We start from the raw sequence: 17,995 nt of genomic DNA, 5'->3' as shown, positions 1-17,995 counted from the left end.
AGTTCATATTGTTTTATTCTCCCAACCTCATTGTTACAGTTCTCAACACCAGAGGAATAATGTCATCTGCACAACACAGAAAACACATTTTTAACCTAATTCTGAGTTCAGGCATTCTCTCAGAAAACAGATGGAATGGGTGCACTCACAAATGCAGTCAAAAAGGAATTCCTGCATTCCATGCCTGAGAAAGAATGCAGGAACTACATAAGAACTCAGGATGTCTTGCCATCACAACTCAAAGTTAGAAATTAATGTATCCTATCCTTGAACATTATGCTTTATATTCTAAAATTCTAAAATTATCCTTCTTGAGTATTCTCAGAGTACTGTTTGCCCTAATCATCAGAGTAGTGAAAGAATAGGCATGAAAAAAAAATTCATAAAACTGCGAAGTAGATTAACTGTCCACTAGGGACAGTAAGTGGTGTATAATTAATTGGAAACTTACTCAAAATTATGAGGGGTAAAAAATCCCAAACAAACAGACTGTTGCGTTAAAAATAGCCAGAAGTAAAAAAACTGAAGAATTTCTACCTCAGTTCCAGTCAAAAGCACGTATTTTGTTCAGACAGCAAAACACTTCAACATTCTTTGTACTTTTTGTCCATTTCTGTTTGGAATGCAATTGAGACAGAAATATGTTGGGAACCCCTATGAAGTATTAGTTATCTTCTTTGATGGAAAATAGGAATTAGCCTCAATTTTCACCTCTTTATTCCATCTACTTTATCTAAGAAGGTAGTTTATGATGAATGAGGTGAGGTACACCAGCTATTCTTCAGTTACATTCTGCAAGTCTTCTGCAAAAAAAACACAGAAAGCAGCATGCATATATATATATGTATATTTATAGCATTGAATTCTGATGAGATATAATTTGATGCAACCACAAGCTTTTGTTCTCAAATAAATATTCTCATAGCATAACAAATTAGAAGTTCCATGACTGTATGGAGAAAGGTATTATTCACTTACCATCAGGTATCTTGTCTCTATCAAACAGCTTCAAGCTAACAATTTCAGTCCTATGAATTCTGGAAAAAATAGTAAACTCCTTCCTAAATGTTATGCTTCTTGGCAAATATAAATACTATTAACTCTTTAGCAATGTTTAAAAATGTCACTTCAGTTTTCAGTTATTTATCAGATAGCTTTATAGCTGCTTCTTACGAAACACCATTCCCTCTTCTGAAAACAAAATTCATGCTGATTGCAGTTGCAGAGAACATAACTAGAGAACTGTCCACAAGTTCAAAATGCAACTCACATTATATTCCATTTGAAATACTATTACTTCAGAGCTGATTACAGGGCTCAGTACATGAATAAAGGAATTTGAAATCTGACCACAAGTGTTCTGAGCTGATGTATTCTTTTCAGCAGAGTTTGTGAAAAAAGCCATGTGGTTGGATATTAATTATATATATCTATTTCAAAATATTTCTGCCATAAATAGGAGAACCTAGATAGTGCATTACCATTTGTTTTTTATTAGAACATTTTGGTTTTATCATTCAGCTGCTGTGACAATCCAAGAAGCTGACAGAAGTTGCAGTTAGTGTGTATTACACATTGTTTATTTTGGATAGAACTAGTCAAAATAATTCATACAATTCATTATTATTTATGTTACTGAACAGCTAGAAAGCGCAGATCTTGGGTGAGGATACTTCAGTGTGGGGAGAGGAGAGGAGAGGAGAGGAGAGGAGAGGAGAGGAGAGGAGAGGAGAGGAGAGGAGAGGAGAGGAGAGGAGAGGAGAGGAGAGGAGAGGAGAGGAGAGGAGAGGAGAGGAGAGGCTGTGCTCCGCAGTGCTTGTTGGGGGGTGCCGGGCAGCAGGGGGTGGCCCCGTAAGTGGGGTTCTGTGCGTCCCCAGGCCTCGGGGGGCGGTTGGAGGGAGCCCCTGTAATCAGGCGGGTGTCCCTGGCCCCACTCTTTCAGAGGCGTGGGGCCTGGAGTCATGTCATCGGGGCTGGGCTGGCAGCCCCTCGGGCCCCTCGGCTTTAGGCTGTGAGCTGGACTGCCTGACTGTAGAGTCAGGTTCCTGTGCCTTGGGGGAAGGCCGAGCTCTGTGGCTCGCTGGGTGTGGACTGTAAGCAGGCTGCGGGTCAGGGAGCCTTTGTGCTCCCTTCAGCTGGCAGCCTGTGTGGGGCACCCACCCCTTTAGTGGGGAGCACCCCGCAAGTGGAGAGAAGGAGCCTCCATAGGCCTTGGGCAGCAGAGCCGCCCCGTAAGTGGGGGCCAGTGCTCTGGACACTTCGCAGTCCAGGCAGCGGCCTGAGCCCCCTGTAAGCAGGGGTGAAGCCTCTGGGCTGCTGCTTTGCGTGCCCAGCTTCATTTGCCCAGAGGGCCCGGCTCCCAGCACGGCCTGGGACTGCACTGGAGGTCAAGATGGTGATTCAAGCTGAAGTTGGAGGCTTTTGGGCAGCTGGGGGGCTGTGAGGGTGGCGGCATGAGGATCTGGCTGTGGGGCTGGTGGCTGGCATTTCCCTTTGGCAGCTGGAGCTCCTCAGGCCTGATTGTGTCCTCGCTGACGTTTGCAGAAGCCGTGGGCCAGCGAGGCAAGAGCGAGCTGCAGGAGCGGCCTCTTCGGGCTCAGGAGGGGAACGGCGAGGCAAGAGCCAGCTTCAGTATTGGTGGCTTCGAGCTCAGGAGTGGAGCAGCAAGGTAAGAGCAGCAGCTTGGAGCTGAAGTGTGAGCCTTTTGGGCAGCCAAAAGGATCTGTGGGTGGCTGGCTGGTGATGTCCCTGTGGGGCTGTTGAGTGGTGGTTCCCTGCAGGCACAGGGTCTGGAGCTTCTCAGGCTGAGTGTGTCGTCATCCGTCGGTAGAAGCCATGGGACGACGAGGCAAGAGCAGCAGCGTCTTCGAGCTCACAAGTGGAAGGGCAAGGCAAGAGCGAGCTCGGAGCTGAAGAGGGACATGAGGGGCCCTCTGGGCAAAGGGTTTTTCCAGGCCAGGGCACCTTCAGGGTGCTGCAGCTGGCTTTGCGCTGGGTGGACCTCCCTGTGTGCAGGGCTGGGTCTTTGCTGGGCTTGGCCTTTTTCCCTTGTGCTCCTTTGGCTGCTCGGAGAGAGGAGCCTGTAAAGGAGGGTGAGAGCCCCTGTCTCTGCACCACAGGGGGGAAACAGAGCTCTCCTGGCCCCCAGCCCAGCTACCCTGTAAGCAGGGCAGGGCTTTTCCCCAGCCCCAGCAGCTTTCCGCTTGCTGCTAGCCCCCGGCCAGTGTGACCCCCTGTACTCAGGGCATTGTCACAGCCTGTGTCCCTGTGCCAGGCCCGAAGCACGTCAGCGCGTCGAGGCCCCTTTGGCCTCCCCTCAGTGCACGGGCAGGTCTGATGCTGTCCTCTCCCGCTCAGCATTAGAATGGCTTCCTAGAGTAGGTTGGCTGCACAGAACTTGCTCCCTCTTCTGCAACTGTCTCCCCCCTCCCCTGTCTTCCTCTTAGTTGGTGTGAGTGAGGATGTGTGTTTGTGCTTTAGCCCCCCCCCCCTTACAAACATATTAGTGTAGCTTGGACTTCCCAGGAGGGACAGAGGAGCTCTGTGCAGCCACAGGCGGGTGCCCGAAATGCAGAGGTGGAGAAAGCGTCGAGCCTTGCCCCTGCTTTCTGAGGACAGCACGAAGGCGCTCAGGGGCAGTGTGGGCAGCACGAGCCGCCTGTAGCCAGGGCGTGCACCCACACTGGCAGTCGTGCTGGTGAGCTGCCAGCATGCAGGCCCTGTACTCAGGGCATGTGTCAGGACCTTGGCAGCACCCTTTGTCCCCAGGAGAAGCCCTGCCCCGGTCCCTGTAAGGAGGGCTGGGGAGGCTCCTTTAGCCAGGCAACAGGAACTAGTGCTCCCAGGCCCTTGCCAGGGGCAGCTTGCAGAAGGGCTGTGCCACAGGGCCACTCCTGCCTTTGGCACTTCACCTCTTAGAGTCCAGACCACAAACACAACTGAGCTCCAACAGATAGAGTATAAAAATATATTGCATTGTCCATGGAGCAGCAACCATGATTAGATCCTAAATGTAGTCTTTGACGCTCAGTCAATAACTACTGGTTGGTCATGTGCACCTTCCTGAAGCTTAGGCTTCTTTGCTTTTAAGTTAGGACTACAGCTGGGCCGTTTATGTTCCTGTGATTTCTTCAGCCCTGAATCTTGGATAGTCTTTGATCCAGCCTGGGCATTTTCTCTGCTTCCTTTTGAATTTGAAGATTGAGATGGTTTCACCTGAAAGATTTAACGAGAGTTCAATTAAAATTGTAGCATTGCTTTCCTTTTTTTTCATGTTCCCACACAAGAGAGAAGATATTTATGAGGTTATGATATTTAAGATGTACACACATACATGTATACACACATACATGCACATATACATGCGCTCCATCACATTCCAAACACTTCTGGATGTTGAATCTTGAAATTCTGTGGTAGGAGACTGGCAAGTGCCTACAATTAGAATATTGGTGATATTGACATTTCACTGACCATAAAAGCTAAGATCAATTTTCAATGCCTTTAAAAATGAAATAATTATGTCAAAATATTGCCAGGAACTCATCAAAATGAAAAGGGTGTGTTAGGTTAAGCATAGAGACTATACTGGGGTTTTTTCTGCATTTTTGCTTCTGACATTGTTTGAAAGTGTGTTGTTTGCACTAGTAACTGAAATGCAATTTGAGGAGGATAGAATGACTGCATTACTACAAAACATGTTTTGAGCAGATACCAAATGATTAAATTAAGCTCTAATGGAGAAGATACCTATATGGCAAATCAGAACAGATGTAAATACCTTGGAACCACTTTTGCTGTTTGTTATCCCCTCCATGGTGATGACATGTCCCTCGTTTTTCAGCAGCCGGGCTTTGGGTCCCACCTTCAGGTAGGATATTGTGGCAAAGGCTGTGAAGCTGAAATCCTCCCTGCATGGATGAAATCACTGTTACAGGGGAAGGCTGGAGATGGAAGCCAGAATATGCAAGGGGAAAAAAATCACAGAATCATTAAGGTGAGAAAAGACCTCCAAAATCATCAAGTCCAACCAGCAACCCAGCACTGTCACTAAACCATGTCCTCAGGTGCCACATCCACATGTGTGAACAGACCCAGGAAAGGTGACTCCACCATTGCCCTTCTCAACAGCTCTTTCCATAAGGACAGAGACACATTAACCCTTCTGATGGATGCTCCAGAGAGCAGCCTCATTCTGCTTTATCTATTCAAGTAGACAGTCAGGTGACTTAGAGCTACTCCAATACACTCAACAATTACTTTATATAATTCAGTTTGTGGACCTTGACACACACAAAACCACTCAGATGCACACTTGGCAATCTCTTAAAACACATAGAAGAAAATGAGATTTAGCAAGAAAGATTTAAGTCATCAGCTCACCCTATTAATAATATTTAAAAAACTGTACCGAGAGATGCAAAGAAAAATTAAGTCAAAACAAAGGAATTAGATATTTGTAGGTATTCTTAAACTTAGAAATTATATGAGAAGACACAACACATAGCACATGGACTTCTTACAAAGGCCGCACTGGTATTAGTTCCACTATGCTTTCTTAAAATTTCTGAGTACCACCTCCCACATTAGCCAGTCTTTCCTGACTTAGACATCGTGTGCACAACCCCATTTGCTCTCCTTATGCATGGAATGTGAAGGACAGCTGTATGAACTGCAGACTTCTCCAAAATTAATCCTGCTGCAGATTTAAACATTCTACTTGAATACAGAAGACCCTCAGCTTTTTAAAACTACACGAGATGCAGCATTTCAACTGTTCCTCTGACTTTAGAAATGGAAATATAGCAATGCGTGAAGGGTTTTTAAGAATAAATTTTATGCATCTGAAATGAAAACAAGAGTACAGAATGTATCCATTAATGTTATACAGAAGTAACAAGAGAGCAAGGAAAATGACTACTAAATGTTAAAAAAACCAAAACAAACAAAATAGTTATCTTACGTACTTCAGATACTGCTGCAGCAGAAAATGAGCAATAATTCTCTCCAGCTCCTCTCGAGGGTGCTTGGGTGGAGTAACTTCAGGCACCCTGAATTTGGACACACCTTTCCCAGACCAGGCATCGATTAATTTTAGTGGGGTGAGTTTCTCATTCATGCTGTCAGCATGCTCAAGGATCTTTATTAGATCCCTGCAGTATCCTGTTACATCCAGCTTCTCACATGCTGCGAGTAAAAGTGAAGGAACATTTAAACAGAAATGTAGTTACACATATTGTTATATGTAGCTATAAATACATATCTTTGTGCTATATAATAGCAAGGCTTTTTTTTGTTTTGCTTTTAAACTAACTTGGTAACAGTAGGCCACCAAAAACTGATATTCATAACAAACTCTGCACCTTAAAAACAGTAATACAAGCATAGGTCACAAAATTTGTTCAGAGTTTTTCTACACCAGGTATTTGTTTAAATCACCTTTTCCCAGGTTCCCTGTCCTTTACCTACCATTCTCTCTGCAGCAGTTATCACACATTCTGTTGCAGTTGGCAGAATCCCACACTTCATCAAAGTGGTGGGCTATGAGCACCCGGCGACACCTGAGGAGCAGAGAGGGGCTGTGGATCCCAGGTGGGTTTGTCACACCTGCCTTATACAGCATGAAATGGCAAAAAAGGTCCAAGGGACAGCTCAGATCTCAGAACAAGCACAAAGAATTATCAGAGGAAAAATCAGAGAACAAATGCAGCAACACCAGTATTCCCTATCAGCTATGCCAATACTGGTGTAGGCAGTTTGGTTGAAGCACAAGAGTACAATCTGCAGCTTCAAGAGAATGAAAAATGGTAAGAATATGAACTCATGGTTACACTGAGGCCACAAAAGGCTTTACTGGGTTGCACCAGTTTTGATCACAGATACACATTTTCCATGAATATTCCAAATATCACAGTGAAGCAGGTGAAGCAGCAAACACACCTGGATTCCTATGTGGCCATTAAACACTGTAACTCAGAGCCAAAACCACAAAACTTCAATATTTCCTCTGACTGGGATCTGAAATCCAAACAGTGTTTGTTGACAGATACTTCACCTCAACACAACCACTTCCAGAATTGTATCCTGAAGCTGGCTAGCTTGCTCCTGTTTTTGTGGGTGTTTTTTTTTGGTGATGGGTTCATTTTGGTTTTCAGGTTTTTTCTTTTGTTTTGGTTTTGTTTTCCAAACGCCCCCTAAAACCCCCCTAAAAAATTAGCCCATTTAAAAACTAAGCAACCAAGCCACCACAGTAACTTACTTGCTCATATTTTGGCAATAAGATACCATATCATACAGCTTCTCTTGGCCAACATTTTCCATCACCACCATTGAGCTGATTCTGAATATATCTCCAAACCCATAATACAAAATGCAGTCAGCTTTTTGGTCATCTCTACCTGCAATGCATTAAAATGAACAGGTAATTAAAATCTCAACCAAATGCCCCTCAAGTTCTTGGATAAACTCTTCTCCACATAGACTCATATCTGTCTTTAAAAAAGTAATGAGATTAACAAGATCAAAGAATCCCAAAACACTGCAAAATGTTTTTGGGGGTGGAGTTTGGCCATAACAGGTATTTAATACTGCTAAACATTGATCAATCCTTAGAATTCCCTGCTCCAGACTCCCCATCCTACTTGTATTTCTGAAATTCATGCAATGATTAAACAATCTAGAAGCAATCTGAGCAAATCACACATCCCAGATACTGTACAAAATAAAAAAATTAAAATTGTATATCAAATCTGTGTCATGTTATCCTGGTAAGCCACAGATTTGATAGAAAATCAGGTATTTAAAAAGATGCTAGATAGCCAGTTATTCTTTGTTACACTGCAGTAGAGGCCTGGTCATGAATTCAGTTTATATTTAAAGCCTCTTTATGGAGGCAGTTTGATTACATCCTTTGAAAACTGTCTCAAAGGCAAGAGACTTTGCACAACTGCCTGGAAAACTGAAGGGCAGTTTTGCTGGTGTCATGGATGTCAATGGTAACTTGGCAAAAGCCACTTCCTGCAGTACCTGCACGTCCACTCTCTTGGTAGTAGTTTTCCATGGACTTGCTCATAGAGTGATGGATTACAAACCTCACATCAGGTTTATCAATTCCCATGCCAAAAGCAACAGTTGCCACTACCACCTGTGGAAAAGAAAAGGATTGAGAAATCATCAAGCTACCAAATCACAATTTGTTTAAATAAGACATAAGTCCATGTAAAGTATTTACTTAACCTGGATTTGATTTGTTGCCCATCCTTTATGCACTTTGGTTTTATATTTAGGATCCATGTTTGCATGGTAAGTCCCTGCCTTGATTCCCAGTTTCTGTAAACTCACAGTAACTTGCTCAGAATCCTTCTGAGAAAAGCAGTAAACAATTCCTGCACAAAAGTGAAAGAGGCCTCATTTTAATGCCCTAAAAAGGCCAAACATTCCCCAGTAGTTAAAAACAATTGTGAAAGTTGTATTAGCTTATGGAATAAATAATTAAAAAGCATTTTACGGTTTTTGTGCCTATTTAGTCCATAGTATTGGTATTTATGAAGGAAAATTCACTTATCAGCTTGGACCTGAAGGCTAAAGAGGAAATACAGGTGCCAATCCATAGAACCATGGAAGCATTCTGTAAATGCTCAAGGAGGACAATGTTTATTAAAGCTTTTTAAAGGGGCTATGCCTTATGACATCTATGGCATCTCACCTGAGGTTTCAGTTCAATCTGCCTTTTGTCATTAGTCAGGCTGGGCTAAGTAAGGGATCACACACAAAGCCATGTGATTTTGAATCATTTTAGCACAATTTGTGCTCAGGGAGCTGGCTCCTCCCAGCCACAGAGCTCCAAGCAGAGACAGGGACAGACTGCTGCTCCAGAACCTGGGTTCTGCTGCCTTGGCAAGATGTCTCTTTATTTCCACTACAGAGTTTACTGACTGCACAAATTCAACTTCTACAGCTCTGCTTTTATCTGCAATTCACCCCATAACTGGGCACTGAGTAACAAATGATTCTTCTGATTAAATATGAAAGAACATGTTAAAGATTGCAAGTATCTTGACACATGGATAGCAAACAATGAATGATTTAAGAACACAGAGATCACCTTTTCTGAGCCTTGCATTTACAATCTTAAACCTTCCTATTATTACCTATGTAACCATTGTTCTATAGACATCAACATTCCAGTTTAATACTTCAGAGGATACAAGTAAACTGTAAAGACATTTAAACACTAATGAATGAAAAAATTATTCAAGGTATGGATCTTACTACATTTCATTTATTCTAATTCTGCCTTCATCATACATTAAACATCCAGAATTTCTCTACATGCTTCAAGATCATTTGAAAACATCCCAACCTCCCTGCAGTGATGAAGGTTAAGAAGATAATGTGTCTTTTGAGACATTTTTACCTGACAGTCCTTTGTACCTTCCATTAATGGTCTTAACTATATCCTCTATGAAATCTTCATTATTTGAAGGCTTATGCCGAACCTCAAAAATACATTAAGCACATGTCAGAGTTCAAGTGGGCAAACAGTCTGCCAAACAACTTTATTTTACTTTCCCCAGTATAATAAACACAACTATTCCAACCTTTTAAAAAGAATTACCATATTCTTTTTATGAACAGTCAGATTACAACTCAAAAGTCCATTGAAAAATAAACCCCAAGACAAAGCTGCAAGCTTTCCCCACCAAGAACAATAAACAAACCCGTGGCCAAAGTGAAAATACAGCATAACAGAATAATTCACAACCTTTCTGCCATCATAAGACATATTTTCCAACAGGTTGAAGCAGTCTGAGCCTGCTGCCTGCCCCTCTCCCTGCAGGAGACAGCACAACAGCACAAACCAGGTAGCAAGACCTACCTCATAGTAAAGGTTGGGCCTGTTGAAGGAAGCAGTAAAGGTAATGCACTTCTGAACGTGCAAAATGCTCTGAGCATCCTTTAAAACATGATTGGTAGCTGTTGCTGTCAATCCAATCAAGGGAGTATTGGGAAACTGTCTTTTCAGGATACCAAGAGACTTGTAGTCTAAGCAAGAAAAGAAAAAGGGGAGAGAAAAAGATTTCTCCTACCACAAATGCAAACTTAAAAAAGGCATTCTTGTAGACATTATTCAATGGGGTAATACTGCAATAAATGTTATTACTGCTAATCTACTACAGAACTAATTTATACATCCAAAGGAAGTAACAAGCAGGCTGCACTTGGCAAAACATGTCTTCTAATTGAGTTTTAAAGACTCTATCACAGAATCATTTGGGTTAGAAGACACCTTAAAGACAATCTTGTTCCAACCCCCTGCCATAAGAGGGGAGATTTTTCACTATCCCAGGTTGCTCAAAGCCCCATCCAACCTGGCCTTGGACACCCCCAGGGATGAGGCATCCATAGCTTCTCTGGGCAGCCTGTGCCAGTGCCTCACCACCCTCACAGTTCTTCCTAATACCCAGTCTAATCCTACCCTCAGTTTGAAGCCATTCCCCTTTGTCCTGTCACTCCAAGCTCTTGTAAAAATTCCCTCTCCAGTTTCCTTTGAGGCTCTCTCCAGGTACTGAAAGGCTGCAATTATCCACCACAATTCAGACGGCAAAAATGAATGGAAGTAGAAATTCTTCAAAACTTAGAAAAATATGTGTGGCATTGTATTAACCAACATTCAGGTTATTTTGCAGGTTTGTTTTTACAAAGAGCTTTTGAGTAAATAGAGCTTTTCTAATAAACAAGCAATGTGGAATTTGGATACATAGAGCAGAGTGTAACAAGAAAAAAATTTAAAGGTTCAGTACTGACAATCACCTGCTGCCTTTGAACAGAAGTGCAGCCAGAGGTACACATCCAAATTCCACACTGCCTGTTGAACCAGCCTGGCTCTTGGCTCAGGCACCACTTCTTAGCAAAACTGCTAAGAGGAAGCCACAATATTGTACAGTCTCCAAGAGGAAAAAGACTGAAGCACACTTTCTTTCCCTGTAAGCGACGGGAATTTGCTTCCACTTGCTTTAGAGATGATTAAAATATATCTCGTTAATTTACAAAATGCTGTACCTCTTTCATCAGAAGGGCCAGGGAGTGGTGTACAGAATGACACTTTCATATAGCAGATTAAAGTAACTATAATCCATATTAAAGATGCCATAAGAAAGCTTTGATTTTATAAAGCTCCAATTAAAAAAAGCAGAATAAGTAATTTTTCAGAATACTGACAGCAAAATCTATGTTGAAATCGTCATTTGCATGACCTTAACTCCTGCATGATTTGTAAATTAAAGTCCTTGAGCTAAGACAGGTACATGTCATATATTAAGAATTCACTTGACACAGGAAGGAAGCAGCTGGCCTTATTTCAGGCCCAACTCATGACTGCCTGCCTGCTGCCTGAGCAGCCCTGCAGAGGGATTTCTGAGGCCTTATTTCAGGCCCAACTCATGACTGCCTGCCTGCTGCCTGAGCAGCCCTGCAGAGGGATTTCTGAGCAGCATACCAGGCCTGAAGTCGTGGCCCCACTGACTGCAGCAGTGCACCTCATCCACGGCGATGCGAGCCAGGCACCCAGCCTGGTAAGCCTTCTCCAGCTTGGACATGAACATTTTGCTCTTTGCAATCTTCTCTGGGGTCACATAAATGAGCTTCAGCTGGGAATTCTTCTTCAGCATTTCTGTGTGCACCCACTTCACGTGTTCCTGTTCAAAAAAACCAGACAGCAGGGGTAACAAACTGGGAGAACACACTGGAGTGCTTAGTGCTAAGGCTCTTAGGAGGTGATGAGCAACTCATAAGGTGTAATTAACAGAGACTGATAAAGTGTTCCACAGCACGGACCACTATGAGCCTTTGTAGAAGATCACTGCATATGAAATGGTTGTTTTAGTACTTAGAAAATCTGTGCTGGAACTTCGAAGAAGCAAAGTGTTGAATAGGTCTTTGCTCCATTGGGTGGTATCAATATTTCCCCAATAAATTGTGATGTAACAAACATCCCTGTGATATTAAAAGTGTAAAATAATTCCTTGCACACCAGAGTAGTTTTTATTACTGAGTTTTCAGAGCTCTCTGCATCAAAGAAGGCTTCAAGTCTGGCACATTGGATCAAGCCAGACACTTATCAAATCAAGTGTCATGTGCAAGTTAATGATCACAGCCTCCTGCTAGTCAGGAAATTAACTGTAAAAAGGCAACTGTCTAGTAAGAGACTGGGAAATGAGTTGCTTCTGGGCCTCTGGATCAAACAGCTCACCACCCTATAGTAAGAGATAAATAATTATAGGTATAAGCCTGCACTGCTCAACATGGTAAAAGAAGACAAAAATCACCTACTCCAAGTCTAGAAACTGAGTAAAAATCTACAACTCACATCAGCCAAAGGCACTTCACACCCTCTAAACAGCCCCAAGAAATCTATTTATTCCACACATGGCGCTGGTTCCCATGTGTTGTTGTCACTAAAACATGAACACAAGATATTTAACCACCTTTCCCACATCACAGCACACTCCTGGCCAGATACTGTTGCTAGAACAGCATGAGCTGATAAATCTGCCTCATCCATTCAATATTCACAAGTAACTACACAGAGGGGAGACACCAGCACATTCACCACAAAACACAGAACTTATACACACCTTGCTGCTTGAGGCATTTAACAAAGCTGCAGAGATACCAAGCTGTTCCAAAACCATGAGCTGATCTTCCATGAGAGATATCAAAGGACATATCACCAGCGTGAAACCTGTAACAATCAACCATTGTGCAGTTCAGATGTCACAAATATCTCCTCTTAATTCTTTATACTGATGCATCAGCCCTGCTCTGAAGAAACTGCCAAATGTAAGCTCAAGCTTCATACACAGCAGGGGATTCCCCTCCTAGACAGCTGAAAAGTGAGTGCCAGATCACACAGGGGTAATTCTTATTAAATGCCCACAACACACACCTCCTCTTAGGGTCTAGAGCACAAACACAACTTAGCTCTAACAGATAAGAGTATGAAAATATACAAAAAAAAAAGCTGCATATCTGTGTCATGAGGTGCTGATTTGCCACAGAACTGAGCAGTGACAGGGAGTGGTAAATTTGCCCTTTGTAAATAAGTCAACTTCCAATGCAACTGAAAGAGTTATTAAAAATAAACCGACCAAACAAAACCCACACCAAATAATGTTCGTTCTCCAAACAACTGTAAAAGGGAGAAAATAAATCTATTTCTTTATATTATGTCCTTTTTTTTTCCTTACATACCATCAGAACAGACAGCTGGTAACTGGTAACAAAGGCTCTTCCCACCACCTGTGGGCATGACAAGGAATATATCCTTCCCTGCCATTGCAGCATTTACTGTTTCAAGCTGCAGTGATCTAAACTTCTGGAGTTTAAATTTGCTCTGCAGTGCAGTTTTTATCTTCTCATACCATTGAAAATCTGTTAAGGGAAAAAAAAAAAAACCTCAACAAACACATTCCATAAGCAAATTAAAACATTCAATATGTAAATGATCTCTTCTTCTTACAACTGAATCTAGCAGTGCCACAATTTTAGATCTGGGAAAGTGTTTAAGGATTCATAATGGCAGAAAAAGCTCCACAACTTGAGTCTGGATACACCGTATTCTAGGGTGGATATTTGAAAACTCAAATTGTAAACACAATTCAACTCCAGGCCAAAGCTCTCATTGCACATGAATGTGAACTAATGTGAAAAACTGAAAACAGATGAACTTCAGAGTGCTAATGATCACGTTAACTCATTAGTCCAAAATAACTAGAAATTAGAATCCCACCCTGAAAATAAATAAATCCAGCCACTGAGCCCTACAGTAGTTACTCAAATGCTTCCCTCATACAAATGCAGCAATTACAAATACCATAAGGAAGGAGGGATACCATTTTTCCATATATTCCATCAATAATAAGCATTTATTAAAAAAATAGAGGGAAAAGTTGTTTAATCTTCCCCAAAATCACCACCCCAACATGCTTATAATAGGTTTTTCTTTTCTTCAATAAAGACCTAAAGACTGCATTTTTAAAAGATGTAATACTGTAAAAACTTAAATTATGCTTCTTGATACATAATTTTGGTACTATTAAAACTAAAATGCAGAAGAACTGTGAGAGCTCCAGGTTACACCACGTGCAAGGCAAGAATTAATTCTGGAACTTGAGGTGACATTGCAGAGAAATTTACAAAGAGCACAGTTAAAATCCAAGGCTCTGTGAAGCCAAGAAAAGTCTCTCACTGGCCTCCATGAGCTTTAAACTGGGAACAAATTTAGTTGATGCTCACAGCATCTGACTGCAAAGACATTAATTTTCAAAGCACAGGAGGTGAGAATTAGGCATTGAGCTGATGATTTGTTCAACAGCATAATTTGCAATGATAAAGTATCAATATTCTTACTATTCTTACATATGCATAATACTTCCAAATACAGACAAATATGGATTCAACTACAAGATTAATTTCATTTTTTAAAAAGCCAAAGAAGCTTATATATATGATAGATATAGGCTTTTACAAATTGTAAATTAAATTAAAAAGGAGAAAAAAATTCAAAATATCTAAGTCATATGTGGCAAGGCATAACATGGCCAAGAAGCAACAACCACTCAGGACTTCAGTTAATGCCTAACTTGGAACACAGCAGCCCTCCCACCACCACAAGGCACTTGCCACTTGCACTAATTCTACAATAATAATGTATTCTAGGTTATTTTTGACAGTCAGCACCTATCTAATTTGCATTAATTTGATAAGACAGTGAGGCTACATAACCCATCACAAACACTACCAATGTCCTACCCAATCAAGCAAGAGGAAACACAAAACCAGCAAAAACCAACTCTAAGTCCAAATTTGTCATTATCAAACCCTGACAAATTCCAAAGCAATTTGTTTTAGAACAGAAACAAGGAGAAATATTGCAGTATAAGCATTTAGTATACAAGTATTGCAACAAAAATTTACTCTGGGATTCTAAGAGCAAATCAGATCAAATTGTGACTTTACAACAAGCAAAGAATTAAAGCAGTTGTAATAGGCCATTCTGACAGAACAGATAATTCTGCCCAGAACAACTCGATTAGTGGTTAGGAATGTCCAGTGAGACAAGTGCAAACATTACCCCATTACCCCGGCATGTCAGCCAGCTGATTAAAATTAAATAGGACAACATCATTATCCAAACAAAATTCTGTATAAGTGCATCTTCCCCTACTGGATTAGTTCACCTTTCTGTTAAAATATTAGACTTTGACTCTGCAAACCTTTTTTGTTCCATTCCTCAGCTGAGGTTTCAGTGTCTTTACTTCCACCTGCCTCCACGTCTCCTGAAGACTGTTTTATCAGATTCTTTACTCTCATCTTCTTCTGAAGGAGCTCCTGCTGCTTATCCACAAGCTCCTGGATCTGCATCTCCACTGCTTGCAGCTCATTCTCAATGGACACCAGCACCTCCTCCAGCACTGCAGGGAGAGACAAGGGGAAGGCACAATAGAGAGCACAGCCATGTGCTGATGCAGCTTTTAATTGTGTTATTTGTACTCCAGCCAGTGATCAAGCTGTTAAGAAAGGCTTTATTTACATGTGAGAAGCAACATTAACCCCAGCAAGTTAAACTCCTCTGGAGCTGCAAACAGGGCTAATAGCAACAAGCAGCATTCATGCACCAAGATCTCCCTCCTCCACAGAACAAGAGGATGTGCTGAGCAGCAGGGTTTGGGTGGAGAGGGAAAATGTTTTATCCATCCTTCACATGTGAAAGAAGTGAAGCAAATGCTCCCCAAAAGCTTGGGTCACACAAGTGACTCTTTGGCAGGAATTGCCTCTTTCCATCCCAACATGCATGTGTGTGAATTGCAGATTGTGTTCTAGAATCCAGTCCCTGGAGTCTAAAAGAATAATTAACACACACAACTGCAACCAAGAATGTACTCCAGAGCCAGGCCAGAAGAGCATCAGAAGGAATTACTTCCTCCCCCACACCCAGAAAACCCAAGAGATTTTGGCCCATCCACAGCAGATATGGTAATATGGTTACGGAAACAAAAATGTGTGATATGGAAAAAATATCTTCATTTCAAATAGCACAAAATGGTGACAAGTGTCTTCCTAAATGCCCACTGCTACTCAGCAGAAAACAGTTAAGAGTATCTTAAAATATGAAGCACATTTTTAAAATACTGAAAACCAAGTAATTTCCTTGACAAACTTGATTTTCATCCTACAATAGCTTGGGTTGGAAGGGACCTTAAAGCTCATCTCATGCCAGCTCCCCTGCCACTGGAGCAGGTTGCTCAGAGCCCCATCCAACCATGCCTTGAACTTCCAGGGATGGGGCATTTTGGTTTAGTTTCACCTAAGACATAAAATGCTATCCAGCCAAAGAATTTTTTCTTCAAATCTTAAGTATAGTAGCACAGATCCCACAGGCTCTTTTATGCATACATTAAATTAATGTAAATAACATCAGGTGATTGTGTCTTGTTAGCTAAGAGACAGCAAAATGAACATATGGAATATAAATCATGGATTACCTGCAACAGCTGTCATCTTTGGAGATTCAAGAATGTTATCTTTAGGAGACCTTATTTAACCAAGCAACTGTCACTGAAAAGAAAATGAAATAAATACATTTTAAAATATATAAGTAAACCTTCTCAACTTAGAACAAATTTTCTGCAGAAGATTTTTCATTACCAGAGCTGTTGATGTAACAGTTTAAGCACTGTTTAATTTAATTTGCTCACTAGATGACAACTGCTTTTTCCCTCCTGCAAAATGGATAAACACAAATTCACAACTAATTCCCAAGGCCACAGCTCACCAGGCTTCTAAATGAACCCAAGTGAAGTTCAACCAAGTCATGCATTCCCTGCAAGAGGAATGCTCTAAGGCAGACCACTCACTCACCAAGTGCTCAGTGCCATTTTTGATCTCCTCAAAGCTTATCTTACAGAAAAGTCTGGACACATTATATTGTGCCCCTTAGAAAGGCAGCCACCATAACACCTACAGGATCTGGTAGGAGGAAATGAAAATGCTGTTTGGTTTAGAGAAGGGGATGAATTTTGAATAATCATCAGTAAAATGAACATGGAATTGAATTTATCGGGTCATTATTAGAACAACAGTTTTTGTCACATTGTACCTTAATAATACCAAACTCAAGAAATTGATATTTTCTGTTATTACATCCTGAACTATTTCTTACATGGATGGAAGCAAAGTCCAGTGAAAGATGAAAGGGAATAAATTCAACATTACAATAAATACTTCGGGGAAAAAATTCCTCACTACCAGCTAATTCCACCTCAACAAGGATTTTCCCACTCCTATAAATGGAAGGGGAAATGCATATTAATAACGATGTGTGAATAAAACACTTCCGCATCACCCAGGGCCGGACCCAGACGCCTCTTAATCACCTCCAGGGGCGGCGACTCCACCAGCTCCTGGGCAACCTGCTGCAGTGCGGGAATATTCACAGGCGTACAGTCTGAACATTATACAAATACACACAGTGAGCGTATACAGCGCAATATTCCCTGCATCCCTCACCCTCACGCCAGCCGCGGGCACGGCGATTGCCAAGCCTGAAGCACCTGTTCGGCGGGGCTGCGGGACGGGGCAGGACAGCCGGATGGACGGCAGGAAGGGAGGGCCCCGCTCGGCAGTGCAGGACGGGGCAGGATGGATGGATGGATGGAGGAAGGGAGTGAGGCCGCCAAGGCGAGCAGGAGCAGCGCCTCGCAGCCGTGTCCTCCCGTGCGTTGGGCTCAGCTGTCCCGAGGGCTAGCGCCGGCCACACCCCCGCATCCCTTACCTTTTATCCCTTATCTTCTATCCCTCATCCCCCTCGCCCCGTGGCCCCGCTCCCACCAGCGCCGCGCGCGCCAGGCCCCGCCTCTTCCGCCGCCCGCCACTCCGCCAATCAGCGCCGGCAGCGGGCCGTGGGCGGGGCGGCGCTGCCGCGCGGCTGTACAAA

General features: G+C 42.4%; 1 protein-coding gene across 2 annotated transcripts; it reads right to left on the bottom strand.

Moving 5' to 3' along the window:
* Positions 1-3,977: 3,977 nt before the first annotated feature.
* RECQL (RecQ like helicase) lies at positions 3,978-17,870 on the bottom strand. 2 transcript variants are annotated; one of them, XM_058805617.1, is made up of 15 exons: positions 17,834-17,870; positions 16,545-16,617; positions 15,276-15,473; positions 13,252-13,431; positions 12,636-12,742; positions 11,498-11,696; positions 9,878-10,044; positions 9,416-9,497; positions 8,236-8,384; positions 8,026-8,143; positions 7,259-7,397; positions 6,469-6,560; positions 5,967-6,186; positions 4,781-4,910; positions 3,978-4,215 (listed from the first exon to the last, which is right to left on the bottom strand). In XM_058805617.1, exons 2-15 carry the CDS (start codon positions 16,558-16,560, stop codon positions 4,027-4,029), a joined length of 1,986 nt encoding a protein of 661 aa, XP_058661600.1. In that variant the 5' UTR covers positions 16,561-16,617; positions 17,834-17,870; the 3' UTR covers positions 3,978-4,026. The 2 variants fall into 2 exon arrangements, with proteins under 2 accessions (XP_058661600.1, XP_058661601.1); XM_058805618.1 differs by lacking the exon at positions 17,834-17,870 and adding an exon at positions 17,613-17,649.
* Positions 17,871-17,995: the final 125 nt, after the last annotated feature.

The sequence above is a fragment of the Ammospiza caudacuta genome, chromosome 5, assembly GCF_027887145.1.
Source record: "Ammospiza caudacuta isolate bAmmCau1 chromosome 5, bAmmCau1.pri, whole genome shotgun sequence".
In the NCBI taxonomy this organism is placed as follows: domain Eukaryota; kingdom Metazoa; phylum Chordata; class Aves; order Passeriformes; family Passerellidae; genus Ammospiza; species Ammospiza caudacuta.
This window is presented reverse-complemented; position numbering and strand designations above follow the sequence as displayed.